Source organism: Carex rostrata, chromosome 31 (assembly GCF_964058835.1).
Source record: "Carex rostrata chromosome 31, lpCarRost1.2, whole genome shotgun sequence".
NCBI lineage: Eukaryota > Viridiplantae > Streptophyta > Magnoliopsida > Poales > Cyperaceae > Carex > Carex rostrata.
In genome coordinates this window covers 4,399,005-4,422,582 of record NC_135948.1, presented here as the reverse complement: position 1 = coordinate 4,422,582, position 23,578 = coordinate 4,399,005, and the positions used below count along the sequence as shown (strand labels likewise).

At 34.0% G+C, this 23,578-nt stretch overlaps 2 protein-coding genes across 2 annotated transcripts; one reads left to right on the top strand and one right to left on the bottom strand.

The window, feature by feature from the left end:
- The first annotated feature begins 15,282 nt into the window (after positions 1-15,282).
- LOC144547154 (uncharacterized) lies at positions 15,283-17,611 on the top strand. The gene has a single exon (XM_078295746.1). The coding sequence runs from the start codon at positions 15,303-15,305 to the stop codon at positions 16,467-16,469; it is 1,167 nt and encodes a 388-aa protein (XP_078151872.1). The 5' UTR covers positions 15,283-15,302; the 3' UTR covers positions 16,470-17,611.
- Positions 17,612-20,756: 3,145 nt separating this feature from the next.
- LOC144547533 (vesicle transport v-SNARE 13-like) lies at positions 20,757-23,190 on the bottom strand. Its single transcript, XM_078296203.1, has 5 exons — positions 22,829-23,190; positions 22,683-22,741; positions 22,400-22,588; positions 21,967-22,137; positions 20,757-21,068 (listed from the first exon to the last, which is right to left on the bottom strand). The coding sequence occupies exons 1-5, from the start codon at positions 22,920-22,922 to the stop codon at positions 20,916-20,918; spliced, it is 666 nt and encodes a 221-aa protein (XP_078152329.1). The 5' UTR covers positions 22,923-23,190; the 3' UTR covers positions 20,757-20,915.
- Between the last annotated feature and the right edge of the window lie 388 nt (positions 23,191-23,578).

Genomic DNA, 23,578 nt, shown 5'->3' with positions numbered 1-23,578 from the left:
CATTAACAGAGACCCGTGCCGAAGGGCTAGAGAGACAGTGTGATGGCGACGGTGATAGAAGCCGGTGGTCCAATAATAATGTGGTGAAAGGAAGAAGTCTCTTGATAAATTAATGTTTCAATAACTCGGCAATTAGCCGAGCTCAACGCGTGAAAAACAGAAAACAAGTAGTGCAACAGCAGTGATGTACCTCTCATAGAAACAGTACTTGCAAGAGGCTATATATGCAAAAACGACTAGTCCTAGGAATATAGATGCATTGTCATTGTAATATCCTTGCTTTAGTCTTTACTCTTCTTTACACAGATTGAGCTGTGTAGATGCACAGGCACCTCTACTAGGTATATGCCTTGTTAAGAAGGTTAAAATTGAATACATGAATACTAGATAATTGGAAATATCTCTCCTCTGTTGTCCCATTCATATATGACATCACACACAATACTTGATCAAGAGTTAGCCTAGTGAAAAGCCACTGCTTATATGAAGTTTCAGTGTTAAACCTTGAGCATCTTTGCCTGAGGTTTTCTGAAACAGAGAGCACAACTGAGGTTACATTGATATTTTTAATTTAAAATAAATAAATAAATAAAGTAAACTCTAATATCTATATTTTTATATATTTTTTGGTGTCTCCTGTGAAAATTGAATCAGCATTATTCTAATACTAATTAAGACAAAAACAGGGTCATCTAGGCTCTACACTGATAATAGTGTTAGATTTTTGATATAGCCCTTTGATGGTTACTATAATTAATCCTCATTTTTTTCAAATTAGGTAACTTAATTATATTTTTTTCATCTAAAATCTAAAGATCCGTTGACATCACCGTCCGCGTTAGTTAAAAAAACGGTCAACATCAACCAAAAAAATATCAATATCATCACACCATCATTATTTTCTTTTCTTTTTTATAAATGGGGCATATTGATTAGAGCAAACAAAAAATCCAATGATTATGAGGAACATACAGACTTTACGCTCAATGGCTGATTCAAATGGGTCGCAAATAAATTGTTATCTTCAGTATTAAAGCTGTCATCTCATAATATCCATAAAGAATCATATAAAAAGAAAAGAAAAAAGGAATAGGATTTTGTTCAAAGGACTTTGTACAGATTTTTATCTAAATTAAAGTCAGGTCTAAATCATCTGTGTCGAAATTGGTGCGACGCATTTAGAACATAATAAATTTATATAGTTCCATGAATTAAAATCATTCATGTAAATTTTAACACAGATCGGACGATTTAAATCAGAATTTGAAAATTTTTTTTTCCAAAAATCCTTCAAATTTAAAAAAGAAGAAGAAAACCTTTCCATCTCTAACTCCGGCAAATCCACCACTGGTATTTACCAGTAGACTCCTTCAACCGTTGAACTTAAACAGTTAGCTACTTGATCGTACAACTGAGTCATCTAAAATCTTTAGTTACACTGAATGTAAATACGGACATGTAGTAATGACTTAAAAGTATCTAGCTTGCACAAAGATATTGTTTTATTTTTATTTATTTAAAATAGCTTTTAATCTGAGCACTAAATTATTTAAATTAAACATTAAGGCCTGTTCGGTCTTCAATTGAGAATGAGCATGGGTACATGAATTGAACTGAAAAGTCTTATTCCTGTGGAAAAAAAAAATTCAGTTCATGTTTACACGGAAACAGTAACGTGGCCAAACAGGACCTAAACATACCGGACATAAGTTAAGAAAAGAAGAATTTTATAAAATAATACATATGACTTGAATGTTAAAGCAAGCTAGGCATATAATCTAGCTAGGTGCATGTTTACACGGATCACGTTTGTAGGATAAGGATTATTCTCTTATTCTCCTTTTATTCTGTTCCATTTCTAAACATAATTTATTAGCATTAAAAATAGAGAGATATTTAAAAGAAAGAGAATTTTTTTTTTTTTATATTTTAATCTCAATAGGGAGATTTCGAAATATATGGTGTTTTTGTTCTCACCAGGGGACAGAAGGATAAGGCAAAAAAATTCATGACATGTAGCCATCACATTATTGCATTCACTGGCCGTATATTAAGTTCACCTTTTAGCTTATCCCTACTAAAATTTTAATCTCTTGGTCTAAAGATTTTATATCCTTATTGAAATGTTGTACCCATGACATATATATATATATATATATATATATATATATATATATATATATACACTAAGTTATATTAATGTGAACATACTAACATATCATCATGTAACATCTAATCTGTAAATTATCTTAATGATATTTGATTTAAGAACTAATTTTTGATCTATTGACAAAAATATATGTTCACTGATATGGAAAATCATTGATTTGAAACTTAGATAGAGAAAATCTTTTGTTGTAATAATAAATGTATGAAATTTGAAGACTTCACCTCAATCTTTCGTGAAGATCCGGCGGAGCTTATCAAAATCTTTCGAGACAAAATTATAGATGAAATAAGAAACTGAAATTAGTAAAAAAAAAATTAAACCATTCAATTTGGCGTGTTGATATACAATAGAAACATCAAAAACCAAACATTCTCATTTTAATATATATAAAGCAAATTTTATCACCTCCCAACAATGTTATGCAAAACTATAATTATTAATTAATATAAGTCTTTCAATTAAAATATTTTTAAAGTAGTATTTATTCTGATTTTGAAATGTGAACTTGGTTTTTAATTTTTAGTTGAAGGTTGACTTGAAGGGGCGTAATGCATATTATGCATTGCATGTAACTGACATCTATATCTGTTCTGTATATCTGTTCTGTACAATGTACAAAGTACAAACACTCCAATCCAGATCTAGCACTGTTGGATATATCAGTGACACTGGCAGAGATCCTTTCATTTCCCGACTGTACCAGTAGCACTGTTTAATTCACAAATTGCGTGCAATCCGACTAATTCTCTAATAAATAGCACGAGAAAAAGAAAAACTATTACCAAGAAACAACCAGCCATCAAAATAGAATAAATAGTAGAAAGTAGAAAGTAATGCAAATGGTCCCAGAAATGAGCCCGATGACCCGATCCCATGTGAGACAATACGATAACCGCTGGTGAGAACCAATGAGCGTTAGACACATTGGCAACCTCGATCCCAACCCACGAGTCTCCCCAGTCCCCACCAGAACCGAACCCCACTAGCTGCCACAACGGACCGGGTTGGGACCACGGGCCGGGTCGAGACGAACCGCTCGTTCGGTTCACTTTCCGCATTAAATGCGAGCCGGTTCTGGCCGCGAGTGACGTCAGTAGATCAAACAGAAATGGAAATTGAAGCCGAAATTGCGGGACCCGCGCTACGGGACGGTTTGGGAGGGATCCCCACCAATCATTCATCATGGGCGGGTCCCACACGCCTGCAACAGAAGTGGGTCCCCTTTTACTTTCTCGTTTTTCTATAACATTTGCTATGTTGCGCTTCAAAAAAAATCGATTTATATCAAAACAATGGTTGGATCACCTCGATCCATATTAACATAATGCATCATTCGCATGTAATTTCTTTTTTTTTTTTTTACATTTTCAAACTGAACACTAAATAAAACACACAAAAAATGTATTTTATATTTTATTTGTGAATGAAACACAAATTACGAATTATATGCAAAAAAAATGCAAATAATTGATTTTTTTTTTTTGCTTCCTTATGTTACCGAATTATACTTAATTATTTTCAAATGATGAACTTTTGATCCTGCCGAACCAAACTCGAAGTATTCATTTATTACTATGCCTCTATCTGAACTGAATTAATAATTCGATCCACTCTTTGTCAAACTATTATTTCGGTCCATCCAAAATTTGAGACTCTTCCCTTTAGGGGTGTTCAAACGGTTCGGTTTAATCGGTTTTGGACCGAACCGAATTAGTTCGGTTTAAACGGTTCGGTTATTTCGGTTTATTGGATCGGTTCGGTTGGCTTTTCAAAACCAAATTATAACTTCGGTTCGGTTCGGTTTGAAAAATTTTAAAACCGAAATAACCGAACCGACCGAACTTTCATATAATATGAATTTGATCGGAACCACCCCGGTTTATTTTTTAATACTCTGGTTTATTTCTTAATCAATTGCTTTAAATACTTGGTTTATTTCTAAATATCTTAGTTTATTTCTTAATACTCCGGTTTATTTCTTAATATACTTCGGTTTATTATAAATCAATTGTTTTAAATAAAAAAATTAATATATTTCGGTTTGAACCGAACAGACCGAAATAAAACTTCGGTTCGGTTTGGTTCTATTTTTAAAACCGAATTATAACTTTGGTTTGCCAAGTTCGATTCGGTTTCAACCGAACCGAACCGATGAACACCCCTACTTCCCTTTCCTTCTTCCTTCTCTCATCTGATTCAATCACCCACAATTTGGATCAAATTATTGATCCAATCCTTGTTATGTTTGAAAAAAAAAATACTATCAAAATATTTTCTGACAAATATATATTTAATTTCTATTTTTTTTTTTGCCCAAATTAAACCGAGCACCATATATCGGTTAATTAATTGGGCAGGGTCTGAGTTTGCCAAATAAAAATCATGAAAATTTTAAAAACTAAATTGAGGACTGTAAAAATACCTGTGTTCTTTTTTTGGAAACTGGTAAAGCATATAGACTTTATAATTGTCGACTCTTTGCCTTTTCATTTTAAAGTTAGATCTCTTTTTTGCGCATCGAGGTTTGTAAAATATTTTTTGTGTCAAAAGTATGTAATGATACCAGCATCACTCCTATGAATTTGTTTTACCGAAATTTTTAAAAATACCATATAAAAAAAAAAATCAAATCACTACGAAATCCTGAAAATTTGAAAAAAAAATATCTTGGCCGCATCCCCTAGATGTGGCCCCTCTTTTTTTTTTTTTTCCTTTCCTTTCTCTCTGTTAGACAACAGGTCAAACTTTGGTTTTTATATTGAACTGCGGTATCAAGGTCAAACATTTCGGCCGGGTTCATTGAACTGAAGGAAAAAGAAAAAAAAAAGGGGTGGGGGGGATCTAGGGGATGCGGCCCCCATAAAAGGGGGTCTACATCTAAGGGATGCGGCCGTATCAAAATTCGAATTTTTTAGAAAACGTGGTTATTTGATTTTTTTTTTTGGGGGTATGGTATATTTAAAAACTTCGGTTTGTTTTATCTACAAAGTTATATTTGTTTATGAATAATAATAAGAGTGAGGATATGGTACTTTGTAATGCACAGATCGTTTTGTGTATTGAATTTATATCTCCGTTTTCAAAGTTCAAATAGTTAATCCGAGCCGCTCAATATTATTATCATATAAAAATATGTTGGTATAAATTTTCAGAATATTCGAATAGTTATAAATTAATTAAAATAAATCAAATTGAAATAGAGTTACTTGGATTGTGCGAAACACTTTCCTTAAGCGTATTTTGTCTCATCATGCAAGATGGAAACGCAACCAAGATAATCCGGAGTTGTTACTCCTTAGACACACCATGGAAGTAACTGATAATAACTCCACAATATCCAGCATAGATCAGAATTTGATTAATTGAGATAAAATACAAATGGAGGATAAATCAAATGACATTTTTTGTGGGAGCTAATCAAAGAAACATGAGGAGGGTTCAAATGCCTCTATTTTTTGTGCCTCCATCATACCTCCACTTTTAAAAAATTTAATAACTCAAAATTTAAATCTTAAAATTCAAAATAAAACCATTGGATATGAACTACATCATTTTATCTATGCGTGTAAAAAATTATGGCATTTTAACTTTGTTTTGGTTGTCGTCTTGAGCTTGTAAAAATGCATATTAATGTGGATAATTTCTGGACATTGATTTTTTAACTTATTGATTCACATAAAAACAAAATCAAAATGTGATAATTTTTTATGGGCACATAGAGAAAATAACATAGATCGCATCTAATGATTTTATTTTGACGTTTAAGTTTTAAACTTAGAGTTATTTATATTTTTGAAAATAGAAGTATGATGAAGGCACAAAAAATGAAGGCATTTGATTTGAACACTCAAGAAACGTATTTGGTTTCTTATTTGTTTTATTTCTCCGATACTCCTTTAACCAAGAGAAGGAATGCACCATTTATAATATTCAAACATTAGTAACTGGAGCACTAATTAAGACATTAAAAATGAGATTAATGAGATCAATTAAAGATGATTCTCAAGTAACGCCTTTTTGGCTTAAAAACAAACGGAATTCAAATTTATTAGATATGAGATTTACATTTTAATCCCTCAAATTTGTAAATATTACAAATGGATATTTTAATCAAATATAATATATTGAGTTGGAATTTTGAGTTTTCAAATAAAGTTCCAACAAAATATATTTGGAGACCAAATTTAATATTCTTTGAAACTTTTTTTAATATTTTCTTTGGTAGGTAGAAAATAACTACTTTCGGATGATTCAGAATTTTTAGATCAAGTAATTTTTTAATTGTCTAAAAAAATAGTAAATAATTTCTAAAAAAATATAAAATTTAGTCTTCAAGTATATTTTCATATGATAATAATGTTGAGCGGTTCGAATCGACTATTTAGACTTTAAAAACAGAAATATGAATCCAATGCACGAAACAATCTAAACATTGCAAAGTACCATAGCCTCACTCTATTAATAATTATGAGGATCGTTTTGAACAGAATTCAAGATTCATATTTTTCCAATAACAAGATATTGAAAATCATCTACAGTAACACTAGTACAAGGCCATATAATTCTTCAAAATTGCAGTTGAAAACAATAAATAATCCATTTTTTTAATTTTTTTTTATAAGTTTTGAATTGATAAGATGTTTCATTTAACAATCAACAGAAACATGGTTTCATCAGTACAACATAATCACAATATATACCAATTCTAAAACTGATTATCTAACTTTTTTTTTTCTTTTTTCCTTTTTAGAGTAAATTTAGGATACTAATTATCTAACTATGATGCTTTTTCACCTTTAATTTTTCTAAGTTGCTTTCACTTGCACAAGTCTTCACAGAGGCGGATCTACTGTAGCATAGGGGGGCAGTCGTCCCCTCTAGATTTTGAGTTTTTGTGGTGATCTATTTGTACTGATCAACTTTGCCCCTATTTGGATGTTTGATTTATAATTCAGGTTAAATTTAGTGTTAAAATCAAAATAAATTTCTTGAATTATGATTGGAAATATTAATTATAAATTATAATATCATAAATTACAAGTCAGAGTATTGGAAAATATAAGTCAAAATATTATTTTTTTATCCAGTATCCAATTAATTAATGGGTTTAAATTCGATAAGCTATTTAAATCCGAATCAATATTTTTTTGTCCCCACGACAAAAATCCTGGTCCGCCCTTGAGTCTTTGCGCTACTTTCCGTAAATGTGAAATTACAAAAACATTTATTTTGTTAATGCAGCATGCAGTGTAGGTTACATTTTAACTTGCCTCATAAAATCTATTAGGGCTTTCAGAGAGGCCCATGTGTAGGTACTTCGCCTGTCCCTTTCTCTGTAGCCATCAAACAGAGTAACAATTTTGGTTTGAATCTCAGTTAACTTATTTAAGATAATCCTACTTATTATAAGGAAAAGTATGATATTATTCCTCAAATTATCATTAATTTTCAGGCTATCTTATTCTTACTTAGTAACATATGCGCCTTATGTATGAAAAAAAAAGTGTCATTTGTTTAAAGTAGAAAATTTTACCATCCAAAACTGTGAGCACTTGCATAAAATTTAGTGGCGATTGATATATATATTATATTTTGTGTCCCACATAATATTTTTTTCTCTTTGCCAACACATCAATAAGTTCTAACGAAATGTAGGCAGCATTGTATCGAAGTTATTTAAATTAAGCTTACAGATTAAGGTGATGAGATCAGTTTATCCGGCTCATGAACAATTGGATGCCTTTGGATTCAACAAAAGTGTTTTGAAATAACTGGCATCGTTAATCTTTTATCTAGTGGAGCTTTTAGCGCTATATATATATATATATATATATATAGAGAGAGAGAGGGGCTATGTGCTTTCGGCTCTAATTTTTTTTTTACTATTTATTAAGTCACTTTGAAAATCATTGATCCAACGGTTTTACTGTTTTGTTAAGCCACCGTTGGATCAGCAATTTTCAAAGTGACTTAATAAATAGTAAAAAAATTCAGAAAAATGTAAAATTTGGTCTCCAAGCACATATTAATATGGAGAACAAGATGAACGGTTCATATCGACTTTTTGAATTTTGAAATTTCAAATTTGGACTGTGTGTATTTTGGCCCATATGCTACCGAAAGCATATTAGCCTATCTCTCTCTCTCTGTATATATATATATATATACAGAGAGAGAGAGAGAGAGAATGGCTAATATACAAACGTTTGTTCCTGAGCTCAGGAACAAACGGTTCAGTTCTCCGATTTTTAAACTCCAAATAGTCAATCCAAACCATTAGATATTCAATCTATATTAAAATGTGCTTGGATATCAAATTTTACATTTTTTGGAATTTTTTTACTATTTATTAAGCTAATTTGAAAATTATTGTTTTTAAATGGTGCAAAATTTTAATAAAAACAACAATTTTCAAACCATCTTAATAAATAGTAAAAAAATTCCAAAAAATGTAAAATTTGATATCCAAGCACATTTTAATATAGATTGAATATCTAACGGTTTGGATTGACTATTTGGACTTTAAAAATCGGAGAACTGAACCGTTTGTTCCTGAGTTCAGGAACAAACGTTTGTATATTAGCCATTCTGTGTGTGTGTGTATGTGTGTGTGTAAATGAATTGGGTTTTGCCCAAATACATTGAGATTCAAAGTTGGACTTGAACTGTCCGATATACATTGAGATTCTTGTGAACGGATTTAGAACTTAATAAATTTAAATAATCATGTAAATCTCAATTGTCTGTGTGAATTTTGACACAAATTAAACAATTTAGACACGATTTTGTATGAAGCTTTGTCCAAAATGTTTTGGACAAAACCCCCACCTATCTAGCTAAAAAGATTTAATCTATTAATGCAAACCATAATTGTGAAAAATAACAATATTACAAAAAATTGGTATATATGCATCTACAATTAAAAAGAATTGTGCATTGTTTCCTAAAAAAAATTTTGTGCATTGAGTAGAGGATGAAATGTGCATCTCCAAAAAGAATGTCAAAACTCAAACAGAAAACAGGGACAGTGATCGGAAGAAAATGCCAAATTGTACAACTTGTTGGCTATTGTAACAGGGCATTTAAAGCATTTGACTTTTTCTTCCATGTTGGCGTCTTCCTTTTTTTATTTATTTTTATTTTTTATTTAATGAACTGAGATGATACATATTATCTACGAAGCATTTGAATGTTATCTATTAGATCATATTTTGCTATCAATTTGTTTATATATAGCTGGAAATGTATGTATGTATGCCAAAGCTACGGCGCTAGCTAGCTCTTAAAAGCTACGACCTCAATTAATTTACTAATAAAAAAAGATAAAGCAATTAGAAACAGTGAATGTAGGCATGTTGCAACCTTTCGGATCGACGATAATTACAAAAAATAAAAGAAAAAAAAAACGGTGTGCCAGAGTATGATCTGAAAAGGGCATACAGCCTCTTGCTCGTTTGGATTGTAGCTAGTAGTAAAAGTAACAAAGTGAAAGTGTTAGCCATAGTTTAATTAAGTGCTAAGCATGTGAAAATGAAAGTCCCAACCATATCTGGATACCACTCCAATCTTGTACATGCATTCAATTATCAAGTTTAAGAATCCACTTTATTTGTATTTTATAAAGATTGGAAGTCAAGCTACCAAACTATTTAACATCTATACAAAAGATTGTTCGTTTTAGATTTCAAACTCTATATGGAGAGTATTATTTTTGTCACTAGATCAAATACTGGTTCTCAAAAATCTATTTTAATACAATGTTTTAATTTTGTGTTGAAGGTTTCAAGTTCGTAAATTAGTTGAAAGATCTTGAATATTTAAAATTGAAAATTGAAAAATGTAATTTTATTTTATCTTAGAAAAATTAATATTACAACTGAAGCCGTAATATATCCTAGAAAGTTGTCATATGTGATTATCTATGGATGCATTATTTTTTTTTTCAGCTTGAAAATTAATAAATTAGTGGTGCACGGATCTTAAAGTGAATCTCCCCCATATTACAAAAGAGTTTGAAATTCTTACGATTCGCCTGTGACTTAATTACTATATATATCTCTTGTGGTACCGCAGAAAATACTCACTTATTATACCAAAGGATCTCTTAGATTTCAATATTTCATAAAGGTATATAAGTAGCTGTCCTAGCAAGTCTTGCCTTAGAAATAGGAAGCGTCTAATTGTCCACAGCTTTGACTTGCGCGAATACTGTAAAATTACTTTTACATGCTGTATAAGTATACAATATATCACATAAAATATATTAGTTAATCACAAAAACATCCAGCAACTATTTGAAGTGGTCCCATGATAGTTAGAAAAAAGATTGCAACTTGCACAACAAGACAAAATAAATGTACTTTCAAACTATACTTTCAGAAATTACAGTTATAGAAAGTTATTGGCAGTTAGAGTTAATTATTAGCATCCGCACTGGGTTGAATCTTGTATACTGTAAAATTGAATCTTCTACACAGTAAAATTTACAAATTAAATCTTGTATACTGTAAAATTGAATCAGCAGAACTGTAAAATTGAATCTTATATACAGTAGAATTTTCAATTGAATCTTGTATACTGTAAAAATTAAATCTTGTATACAGTAGAATTTTCAATTGAATCTTGCATACTGTATAATTGAATCTCGTATACTGTAAACTTTTCAAATAATACTGTAAATTTTCAATTGAATCTTGTATACTGTAAAAAGACAGTTAGATGAGAATGGATAAGGTTGTGGACAAATGGTGGACAAAACCCAGTGGACAAAAACCTTTTCTCTTAGAAATAATATGGTTGGAGAATTGGGGGTGGCATTGCATTACAAATTAAATTAATATATCCCTTAGCAAATTGGCGCTTATTAGTTGTCAGTCATGACCTCTCCTTAAAACAGGAGATACATCAGCTTGTTAATTACCAAATCTAATCATACATAACTTGTAACAGTTCTTCAAACGTGCTGAAAAAAATATCATTTATTATTAATATATCCATCTGCTCAAAAATCTATCTCATGCCACAGTTCTTCAAACGTGCCATACTCCTGTTTCTTTATACTAGCTATTCTTGTTTTAAGAAAAAACAATCTAGCTATTCATTGGAGATCAACTCAACATACCTAGAAAAAGACAAACACACATATGTAAAATAATTAAGCAAAATTGAAACCGAATTGATATTGTTTGTATTCTTGTGGATTGAACATATATATATCATCATTATATAGCCTTAGCCATGTGTCCTTTTTTGTTTATACTTCTTGTTTGATTGTGGCTTTCCACCAATGAGAAAAATGATATATGCAAATGATGATATAGCCAAATATTGTTCCTTGTCTTTTTCTTCACATTTATTAATGATCTGTTATTTTGATCCTTTTTTCTCTCTTTTCATAACAAGTTCATTTTGGTAAGTTTGGATGGGAGCTGGAATAGCTAGAATAGTGAAATTTGAAAATAATAAATAATAGCAGTGAAAAATATTGATTTTCATATTAGTGTAAAAATGATGCTATTTGGTTTAGTAAAAATGTTGTTTAGATTGTACATGTGGAATAGTGAATAGCTAGCTGTAACCAATAAAAAATAGTGTTAATAATGTACTAATTAAGGGGAAAGATAAGCAAGTGTGATCTCAAACAAATTGTCACAACATGAAGATAGCGGAAGTGGTGTCAAATTTGTCATTTCAGAACTGTATTGGCGAAAATCTAAAAAAAAAACATATTGTCTCTCTCTTTACTTTTTCAAATAGTAACTATTTCAACATTTACAAGGAATAGAGAATAGCAATTATTTTAGCTATTCTAAATAGAAAAAATGTTGTTTGAATGTACATTGCTATTCCGAATAGTTAATTACTATTTTAAAATATAATAACCTCTATTCTTTTTTGATCCAAACATAGCCTTAATTAGGAGTCTTTTGTTACCAACTGTTTAGGTCAAAGATGAGCCGCAATATTTCCTGAATACAAAGGTCATGATTATTAGCCATGATATATAGACGTGTATATATATGGATGGTTATGTGCTTCATCTTCATGAAAGGTTTTTTTATTATTTTTTCTAAAATTCGTATTTTGCACTCTTCGATCTATGTCAGAATTCGTGCAGATCGGATTGCGGATGAGCAATTATACACCTTCAATTGTCTAGCAGTTTATTCTTGTTGTCTTATGAACCTCTTAATTTTTCTATAAAACCCCACAAAACTTGATTTCTGTGGAAAAGAAAATCTTGACTTTAGTTTAATTGATTTTACGAAACATTTATTTTACGCAGAGAATGTCAAGTGCCTGGAGATTGTGTATTGTGTGGAGACACGATAACGGAAATAGATGTGCACCTTTTCTGGGAATGTGCCTATACGGCTATATACTGGCGTATACTTCTGACGTCCTACAATGATCGGTGACCGATAAATGCCAGGTCACTTGTGCAACTATGGATAGCCATAGCTCGGCAATTGGATGAGGTCAGGAGGAGGACCTGGGATACGGTTTGGTCGGCAGGGCTATGGGCTCTATGGCGCGAGAGGAATAATAGAATCTTTAGCCTGAGATTGAAATATTAGGAAATACTCACGAGAGAAACGAGAGGCGATATTAGGCAATGGATTAACCACAGTTAGATGACGAGATTAATTGGTACAATGATAGACTAGTTGGTAGATGGAATTTGAGGTTTGTTTGAGATAATGTAATTAATTATAATTAAGTTTCAAACTTTAAGTTCATTTGGGTTGCATAACTTTTCTTATCAATGAAAATCGTAAGATGGCAACTTGCCACCTTACCCTAAAAAAAAACAATTGCTGTCAAAAGCTATATATATCTAAATAAAAAAAATAATAGATGCCTTTTTCTTCAGCTCAATATACACTGTGTATTCGGCTTAATTAAAAAAAAAATAACAGTTGAATATTAACTATTTTTAGTGGATCACTAAAAGAATTTAAATAATTAGCTGGAACCAAGACAGTTTCGGCTGTTTTATCTTCTCTGAAACGAACTGCAATATTTTGATCTCTGTTTAACGGTTATAGAGGTTATAGCACACTAATGTACCGTTATAACTCTACCAACTATTATTGCAATATTTCCTGCATTAAGACCAGATTTATATGCAGCGTATTCAAATGGTGACACATTCATAGTAAAAAGTATGATATATATATATATACTGTTGTACTTAATAGATGCATGTATATTAGAACTACTCTTGTTAAGTACTATTAAAGAAAGTGACTACCCCACATGTATTCCTCTCAGAAAAGAAATAAATGTAGCTTCATTCCTGTGCGTTGGGCATTATGCACAGTACTTGTTTGTTTGATTTTAATGTTTGTTTATGAAGTCTCACATTCAATCAATCAGTACCGAGTAATATTGTCGGCAGGAAGACACTGATTAATTGGCACCATCCATCTCATGTATACAGTAGATGTACGGTGATGATGATCGATCATGAGATCATCAGTTCATTTCAACTGGAAGACAGTTCCCAACAGGGACCGGACTGAAATCCCTCATCCGATCCGTATTGAGATTCATGCAAACAAATTTAAATCTACACTAACTTCAACCGATTAATATGTAAATCTAAACCGTCTACACGAATCTCGACACAAATCCAAAAGCCCTACAGATTACAGAACGAGGAATAACACAAATATTGCTTGACCTTAATTAAGCCCGAACCAAAAAAAAAAGTTTTGAAGAGAATTCAAATCCAATACGGTACTGAAAGGTGTAGAATGAGATCTGAGTCGTCTGTTTTATCCTGGTACGAATCTTAAAACGGTCGGGTACCACAGAAAATACTATTCGGTTGAAGAACGCTGTTGACAAAAAATGGTGGTGCTCAAACTCTGAGACCTCTTTTTCCTACTGTTATAGCCTTGGGAAAAAAAATAGCATACTACCCAAGGAATAAACAGAAAAAAACAAAAGATAGTAGCAGTCCTTTTCATACCTTACATATTAAACAATTATTGCATATTTTCCTAGCTTGTAGATATATAAATCTATTTCATATACCGCCTGTTTAGAACTCTCATATGCTGCCCATCTTCTCTCTCTCCTTCCCTCTCTCTCTCTCTCTCTCTCTCAAGTTCCCTAGCTCTTCTTCCCATCAAACTGTCCCCTCCTCCTAAAGGCAAGTTGTATATGAGTTTCTCTTTCGAAGTAGCCGAACAGAGAAAATTTGAAAAAGAGCGTTGTACAACCTTCAGTGAGGACCATCTTGTAGCTTTCTTTTTCTCTTTCTTTTTATGAAAATAATGGCAGCAGCTACCAAGTGTTGTAGCTTTCTTTCTTTTTCTTACTCTCTCAACTTCTAGCTAGGAGTATAATCAATTGCAAAGAAAAGAAGCTCAAATTTTGTTTTCCATTCCAATTTTGGTTTGACGAGTTTATCTGTTCGCATGCGACATTGGGTTTGAGATCATGATGATGCTCATGAGAATTTAATATTCCTTGTCTCTTCCGACCGAGTTGAGAGATAGATTTGGTTGCAGTTCTGACGCTAGCCTATGTCTCTTTTGGTTTCTCTTGCTTCATTACTCTTCAAGCAATTTTAACCCGTGAGGCAAGTTCAGAGACTCTAAAAGCAAGATCCATTCTTACAAAAACAAGGTATGATCTTAATTTTTACTAGTGCGTATACTTTGGATCGATGTTTTAGATCTTTCTTTATAAAATCTTTTAATTTCTATATATATACCAACTTTATATACCTTGGTCGAAATACCTTTTTTGCAGTTATTTTCTCAATTTTTTTCAATGAGTGTATTTGTTAGCTTCTCTTTTTCATTGAGACGTACTCTTGTTTGTTCCAAACCAATGGTTAAAAACTTCAATATATATATCCGTAATGATATACTCACTATGCATAAGGCTGAACATTAGAACACTACTTCCAATTATTAATGATGTAATAAAAGTTGGAATTTATGAACATGCCAACATATTAAGACAAATTTAGCATTTGGCCATCAGCTACTAAATAATTATATAATTTTTGTTAAGCAATAATAATTTTTATAAATTTGTTTGATGTATACTGTTCATTCTAATCGTGATTATCTATATTTTCTATTTTGGGCTTTTATAGCATTTCAAAAGCACCATGGATTGGCCTAATTCGATATACATGCAAAGCGAGATAAATCCAACGATTCCAGAATGTCTGTCGAGCATTCAATACGACAACTTCTCTGAATCGAATGCATACTTTTACAGTGGTGACATATGCGGGAAAGCGGCTCTTGAAGAAACTCTAATCACCACAAGCTTAGAAGTGCACAGCATTCAGCCATGCGAGACGGCAAGCTCCAACCTAGAAAGAAATACTCAAATTGAGAGTATGGTTCTTACTCACAACTTGGGTTCCATATCAGATCTTAACTCGTTACAGAACCTCCATGAGACAAGCACATGGGGATCAAGTGATCTACCTCCTCAAAATTTACCTTCCCTCCTACCATGCACCAATGCTGCCGTCGCCATGGTAAACCAGCATGGTAATTTATTTGAACCCATATTCTCAAGCAGTGAAAACCCTTGCAACCTAAGTTACAGCAGTAACATCATATCTGGGGAATCAGATAATAACTGTGGTTCCTTTGATGGGAACCAATTCTCAAACCGTGATGAGACGGCCTCGCAGAGCTCGTCAAACCCAGAGCCGCCGCACACGTCTGAATATAAGTTAAACCCAAGGAAGAACAAGAGAAAACTAGAAGAGGATGAGCACCACTCATATAACCTTCTCCAACAGGCAAAAAGTGGTCCTCTTATCAATAGAAAGGGGTACGAAATATCGTTTGCGAGTACAAGCAAGCAAAAGAGGCAACGATCTGAGAAGAACTCGGCATGTTATTCGAGTATAAACTTTGGTGGTCATGATGGAGAGTTTGAGCCGGATACTGAGGCAATGGCGCAAGTAAAGGAAATGATATACCGGGCAGCGGCCATGAGGCCGGTAAACCTCGGTGCAGAGGAGATGGCTGAAAAACCTAAAAGAAAGAATGTGAAAATATCAAGTGATCCGCAGACAGTTGCGGCGAGGCTGAGAAGAGAGAGAGTTAGTGAAAGATTGAGGGTTTTACAGCGCCTGGTACCAGGTGGGAGCAAGATGGATACTGCAACCATGCTTGATGAAGCAGCAAATTATCTGAAGTTTCTGAAGTCTCAGGTTAGAGCTTTAGAAGCCTTAGGTAGAAATGATGGTTTTGTTGCCATCAACAATGGTTTTGCTGCCATGCAAACACCTTTGCCCCACCCAAAACCCTAAAAAAACTACTCAAAAAGGTCTCCTAAAAAAACCCACAAGCCATATCATTTCATGCATCATTAGGTTGGTTTTTAAGCGTACTTGTGATGCTTTTGATCATTAGTTCTTTCTCATTTAGATACACTTTTTGCTAACCAAATCCTAATTCCAAGACCCCAATGAGTAAAAGGAGGGTATGAAAAGATTGAGACTTTTGATCAAAGGGTCCGGTACCAGCGTTATCTTCCCTTCTTTTCATTTTTTTTAGCCAACTTTTTGACGACGCAAAAACCTCTTTTCACCTCCATAAAGGAAGCTAGGTCCAAGATCAGTACTCAACAAACCTTTTCATCATCATAAACTTTAGGCCATTGTCTAAAGCTCCTTTTCTTTTGAGGCACCACCTTTTGCCATGCAAAAATAGAAGAGAAACCCTAAACCCAAAAACCTTCTCATATCATAGGCTTCATCATGACTATTTTGCTTTGATGCAAATTGGGAAGCATGGCATGGACTCATTAACCGAGAATCACTGTATGGGAATCAGTCCACGTGTAATGAATGAATTAATTAATCAATCCTGAATGAAAAGCATCAACCTCTTGAGTCTTGACTCTTGAGACATGAGAGATGCCTTGTTAGAATAGTTGGGTCCCCTATTGGGTTCTTGGGTGGTGTACCAGAAATCTTTTTTCTGAGCAATTAGAGTCCAGGTGGATGCCTTCCAATGGCGAAAACGGAACCTCTTTGGGGCAGCCCCAATGCCAAAAGCCATTCCTTTGGGACTGACCCATGTGTGGCAGAGACCACTATATGCAAATGTTCCCTTTAATTCAAGCCAAGCGTGCTCTTGAGAAATCCACCAAAAGCTACCCTCGTTGCTCTTCACATGCTTAAAGATCACAACCTGGCCTGTCTCTCTCCATCTCTCCCTTTTTCTCTCTCTATCTCTGTTCCTATCTCAGAAGTTAACTTTGTAAAATGTAACAAACAGTGATGTCATGGAAAGGGGGGGTGAGGGGTTTGACCAAGAAAGAAAAAGGGTTATGAATTGGATATGTTTTTGTAATGTGTAACGGAGCTGGCAAAGAAATGATGTAAACGAGCAGCCATTTTGATTGATGAATTATATAATATATAATATACAAGTAGGACTTGTTTAATTTGCTTTTGGTCATGTGCTCCTTTTTTCCAGTGAATGACGAGTGAAAGCCAGAAAGGGTTTGTTGTATCATTGCAAAAGATGTAATAACCCATTTGTGCATCATACTGTATTGCATTTAATGCTTATTTACGGTTAGAGTTGGTTGCTGTTTTTTCTCATGATTGAGGAGACCCGGCGCGGATTTCTTGCTTGGATTTACTGTTTTATGCCAGCGTATTGATTTCTAGGTTGCTTGTTTGTTTTGTACACTCCAATTTCGATCTTTCTATCGATGTAATTGTCTGAGAACAATCATTTGCCAGAGCAAATCAACACAATTATTACTTGGGTATGTTAACATTAAAAATTCAATTTAGTGGTTTGGATATGTATAGCAAGATATTAAATCCAACTAGGATATTATTCTGACTGCTACTAGCAGGATGCAGTCTTATCTACTTTGGAAAAAGTGGACATTCGATTGAGATAATAAAGAGATTTCAATATACTGACCTAGCTACCTAACAATTTCACGGCTTTTGGGGTGCAATTTGATAAACGCATGGTGGAAAGACTACCAATCAACCTAACAAAGTTCAGCTCTTCTCCGGTATTTGCAAAGTTATCGGGGATATTAGTAAAAACACAACCTCTTACCCAAAAAGTTGATCAGACGGATCAAACGAAACATAAGCTATGTTCTTTCAATATAGCAATTGTTATAACTATCTGATCAGTCAAGCATAACTTATTTTATATATATTTAATTTACCAGTCTTCAAAATAAACGATTAGAAATGTATCCGATTGGTGACACCGAACATGCATGGTCAATATAGGCTCACATTTTAGTTTCGTTCGTCATTCAAAGTATAACAGCCCAAAGAAGGGACTGGTCTTTCTGACATGAACGTCATTCTCAGTTTATACCATTGTGGTTGCAATCAGATTTGACTAAAGTGATCCCAATGAGACTTGACCATTTGGAGTAGGCATTGAGATAACGAGCAGACTTAATCGCAATATGCTTGAAAAACAGGGTATAGACAACAAAATGAAGAAAATATCCCCTAATTGTCTCACCTCTGAATATATGATCCTTTCCCACTAGTAATAACTAATCTCGCTTAAGCCCCTGAGACTGAGAGGATATATCACATCTGTCTCTCAAGGTCCCGTTCTATTACATAAATTTGAGCCTCACCACTTCTGAGATGTAAAAATCTAAGTTTAAGATGTGCTCCTCTTTCAATTCAAGAAGCAGCAAACAAAGAACCCTCATAAAGTTAATGCGAATGAATACTATGCAAATAGGCACAGAGCAACTGTGTAATCAAGCTAAGGTTTTGACATATCTCACAAGTGTGCCTATTTAACAGCTCGAGACTGTCAAATGAATTAGTGCTTAGTGGGGACTATTGCCTTTGCCATATTGGGCTTAAATAGTCATTAATGGTTGGATTGTTAGATTGTCAAGCATCCACCAACGGCCCATCCCAATTGGCGTACATTAGTTGAACAGTTAAAAAGTATCACTTTTTCTTGTGAGAACTCCTGCTTCAATGCATTTTTCAAATCACAACTGCATCTTGTGCTGTATTGACCTCGTCATTTCCTATTCTGAGGGGTTTGATACATTGTTCCAAGGTTAGCCCCCACCATGCGCTGGGTCTGGTCACATAACACTTGGCTTGGATTTTACTTGACACCTGGAGGTGGGGGACAAGTACATTTTTGGTAGTAACGTTTGATTGAAACGACCATGGACCATTGAGCAATAGCAATATGGTTGGCCTTATTTAGGAGGACATTTAAATGAATTATTTGAAAAAAAGAAGAAGAGAAAGCCTCTTACCTGATTGAAACAGTGCAGTACCGAAGCATATTTTAGTTTTAGTACTAATAATGCACGTTTTGCCAATAAGCATATTTTACCAACTAATCTTCAAACCCAAAAAAAAAAAAGTACTAATAGCAAAAGAAAGAGAGCCATGTAGAAATCTATCTATACACTAATCTACCCAAACCCTTCCAATCTTACCCAATTTTCTCAAGGTACAACAAGAACTAACTTGTGGTTTTTTTTTTTTAAATGTTCACAATGAAGAAACCCACCAGTACCAGAAACCTGGTACAGACTTGGTACTGTGTTCTACAGTGTACAATGTCACACCGCAGCAATTTTCAACCCACTGCAGCAGGAATGAGATCCGGTGTTATTCTTTCTCTGCTCTTCTCTCTATCTCTCTCCACTTCGGAGGGGATTGATACTATGTTCCAATAGGATCCCCACATGTCCAGGGATAGGTCAAAACACCTGTCGTGGATTTTAGTCATCACCCAAGGTGGGGACAAAGCCTGGAGCCAAGTGGAATTTATCTAGTAACATTTGATTGAAATGACCATGGACCATTGAGAAACACAACATAGTTGCCTTATTTGGGAGGATGCCCAAGTGAAATCTACAAAAATAACAAGAAAATGGCTCTTACCTGATTGAGTAAACTGCAGGATTGAAACTTCCTTTTTTTAGTACTGACACTCTTAGTTGCAACTTTGCCAACTCACCTTCAAACCCAAGAAAAAGAAGGCACTGATAGTACAGAGAAGAACCAAGTAGAAATACATCCAGGCTAACACATATATCCCACTCATTCCACCTCGCCAGGGGTTGGCCGTATTAAAAGCATAATTTTGTAACCGTGACTCCGTGAGGGTAAAAAATAAAACGCTTCTTGCATACTTATGGAGGTCACATATGACATTTCTTATAAAAACATTTAATATACTACAATACTACATATACGTGCATGATCAGAAAAAAGAACGAGGGGCATTGAACCCCATTCGCTACACCTATATCTGCCTATGGACCTAACCCAAGACGGCAAGTCCCCCCACAGTATAACGAAGATTGACAAGTAAGCTTTTCCGATTGTACAAACATAGACCAATCAGTGTACCGACAGACTGGTATAAACTTGGTATTGCTTTGTACACGGTACAAATCCACACAAGGATGGTACCAATTTATCTGCACAGTATACCAAGCCAAGATTCAGCTGTATTCTTCAGGGGAATATACTACAGCGATGCATGCTACTTCATTTCAATTAAATGTAATAAATGAGTAAATTGAGCAATCAATGAACCAGCATAACAACTATAAGATAATAACAGTATTATATGAGAAATATGATATCTGAGTTGTACAACCGATAACAATAATATATTCTATAGGTAAACCAATATCAAAGCAGAGATTTACATATTGGCTGGAAAGTCATCACCCCTTGATGCACCTGATGTTTACTAACAACTGGCTAATGAGATATCTTGAAATAAAGTATGACAATAATGGCAAATGCAAGTGCAGCAATCACACCTCCTATTATCCACTTGTTGCGGTCTATTCTCTTTGACATGGCTGCCAATATCTTCTTGCTCTTCCCAACATTCTCGTCAACTCCATGAAGCTATATTAGAGAAATTTTTGCCTTTAAAACAAATAACTCATACCCAACAATTTACACCATGTTTGGATGGAGAGTAGAGAGAGGAATGGGAGGTTAAGAATAGAAGGGAATGGAATGGAATGGAATAGAAGGGAAGATTAACATATTTAACCTCTTCGTGTTTGGATGATTAATGAGAGAAAATAAATTTAACTTTCCTTTCCGTCTTATTTCTTGTTTGGTTGATTAAAATTTAAGAGATTAATGAGAAATTCGGTGACTGTTGTAAGTTTGAGGAAAAAAATCTTGTATAAGAATTATACATGTAAAATATAGGGTTGGGCATTTGTATTATTTTTTCTAAAAATATTTGTAACAAAATTTCTTTCCATCCGTTACACCCCAATTTGGGAGGGAACCCGGTTATATTAATTATAATGATACAAGGTTAAACCTTTTACCTCCTATACCCTTCACCTCCGACATAATTTTAACAACCAAACACGATTCAACGGAAAGTTTTTGTTCCTTTCCATTCTCTCCCTTTCTCTACTCTCCATCCAAACAAGGTGTTAATAGAGATCCAGGATAAGAACAAGTCATGACCCAGGGGAGATCATGCCAGTCAACCAAATTTTGGCTAAAAAATAAGCCCAACTAATAGCGAAATTAATATAGGTTAGGTCTGATTTCCTTACTATATTTTTATATAATCCAATATCCTTACTCAGGTACTTGTTTTATTTTTTACCAGAAAGAATGCAAAGAGAACTCTTTACCCACTCGTTTTTCAGAAAAATGATACATATGTTCTTGGTCTGTATAATAGGTTTGGCCTTCAGGCAATTTATTTTCCTGTCAGACCCACTCAAAAATCAGTCCAGTCAGCAAAAGAGAACAGAGCTAAAGATGAACGTACAGAATTATGAGCGTGCAAAAGAGATTGGCGCTGGTTATGAAGGTCTTGTAGGATGGAACTGCCGAGTTCTTCTGTTTCTAGGGCAACTCTTCTGGTCTCTGTTATTCTATCACTCGACTGTGCTAGTCTCTCCGTGGACATCAGGACCCTTCCTCTCTGATCCGACGTCACCTACAGCCCAATCCAAATTTTAATGACAACAATACACCAGAGTAACAGTTTTTGTATCAAAAGAATAGTTATACGGTTCAAAACTTCATGGCAAAGGGGTAATATTAATGTAAGAATGTAAGAAGAAAGGATGGTCTGGTTATCTTACTAGGTCAATTTGGGTCCATACAGGTTTAGAAGTCAGTAATTGTCAGAGTGAAGAAGAAAAAAGAGAAATATTTTGATGCTTTTGGATATGATTTAAAAAAAATATTGAGCTCACAGCAAGAGAATCAGCCATCCCTGACTCAAGCAACTCCTCTCTTGTAACCTGCTTCGAATTACTGCTTGTAATTCTCTTTGCCTCATTCTTTATATTATTTAAATCTGATTTGTATTCTCTCAATTTCACAAGCAATCCAGCCTTCACACTTGGCTGCAAGCTTCTAGCCTCTAGATCCATCTTCCTTATCTGATTTATATCCAATTTCAATCTCAAAGAATGAAGTTACTATAATACTCTCTAAATCGAGCTTGTAAATTTAGTAATTTCTACAAAAACATACCAGCAACTCAGCATCCTCAATTTCGGATTTTATTTCTGAAACCTTCTGCCTCCTTTGCTCTACAAATTACGTCAAATAATCATTAACTAAAAAGCGGATTAAAATAGAAAATTCCTGGAAGCGTGGTTTCCGCGAAAAGTGAATACCTCCATCTGAAGCAGCCGCCGAGGTGCATTTCTGGGAAAGAGAAGCCAAGATCTCCGAGAACTGGCGCTCGTACCCTTCGAATACCTCGCTCATAGCTTTTTAGTTACCAAATCGAGGATTCCCCTTTTTCTTTAGGAAACGGTGGAGATCGACGGTTTTAACAAAGATCCTATTGGGTAATCTAGGAAAACTAATAAAGAAATTCAAGCAACACCGATGAATAAAGAGATTCGCAAGCTTAGGAGAAATCAGTTACGAAGTAGGAAGAGATGAGATAGAGATGGATTCGGAGGGAAGAGTTCGCTGTTAGTTCGCCTGCTTTACTCTTTCTTTGCTAACAATATTTTTATTAAAAGAAAATAAAAAAATCAAACGAGATTTCAATTGTGGTTCCTGCGTCACCCACCAATCTGTTGGACTGGGCCCACATTTCAGTTACACAATGGTCACAATGCATCTCCTTCCTGGGCCGCCTCCAATAAAAATTGAAGCCAGGAATAAATGAACTGAGGCCCAAGGCCTAACTAGCTGAAGTAAATTGCAATGAATTCTCCTACCGTTCCTGAGGGATCTGAGTTGCAATAATATAGGAGGGAAATTTGATAGAATGCCCTACCTCCAAAAATTATCAAACAAAATACCCTCCTCTTAAAATCATTGACAAAATGCCCTTGTGGGCCCTACTTTTCCCCTTCCTCTCCTTTACCTCTAGTTTACTCCCATAAACCTTTTTAATGCACATTGAATTC

What these genes read in the sequence shown, in the direction of transcription:
- LOC144547154 (XM_078295746.1), top strand. Translation starts at nt 15,303, where the DNA reads ATGGATTGGCCTAATTCGATATACATGCAAAGCGAGATAAATCCAACG.
- LOC144547533 (XM_078296203.1), bottom strand. Translation starts at nt 22,922, where the DNA reads ATGAGCGAGGTATTCGAAGGGTACGAGCGCCAGTTCTCGGAGATCTTG. An exon ending in TTGAGGATGCTGAGTTGCTG is followed by an intron (nt 22,589 to 22,682) that starts GTATGTTTTTGT and finishes GATATAAATCAG; the next exon opens with ATAAGGAAGATGGATCTAGA. An exon ending in TTTTGCACGCTCATAATTCT is followed by an intron (nt 21,069 to 21,966) that starts GTACGTTCATCT and finishes TCTCTAATATAG; the next exon opens with CTTCATGGAGTTGACGAGAA.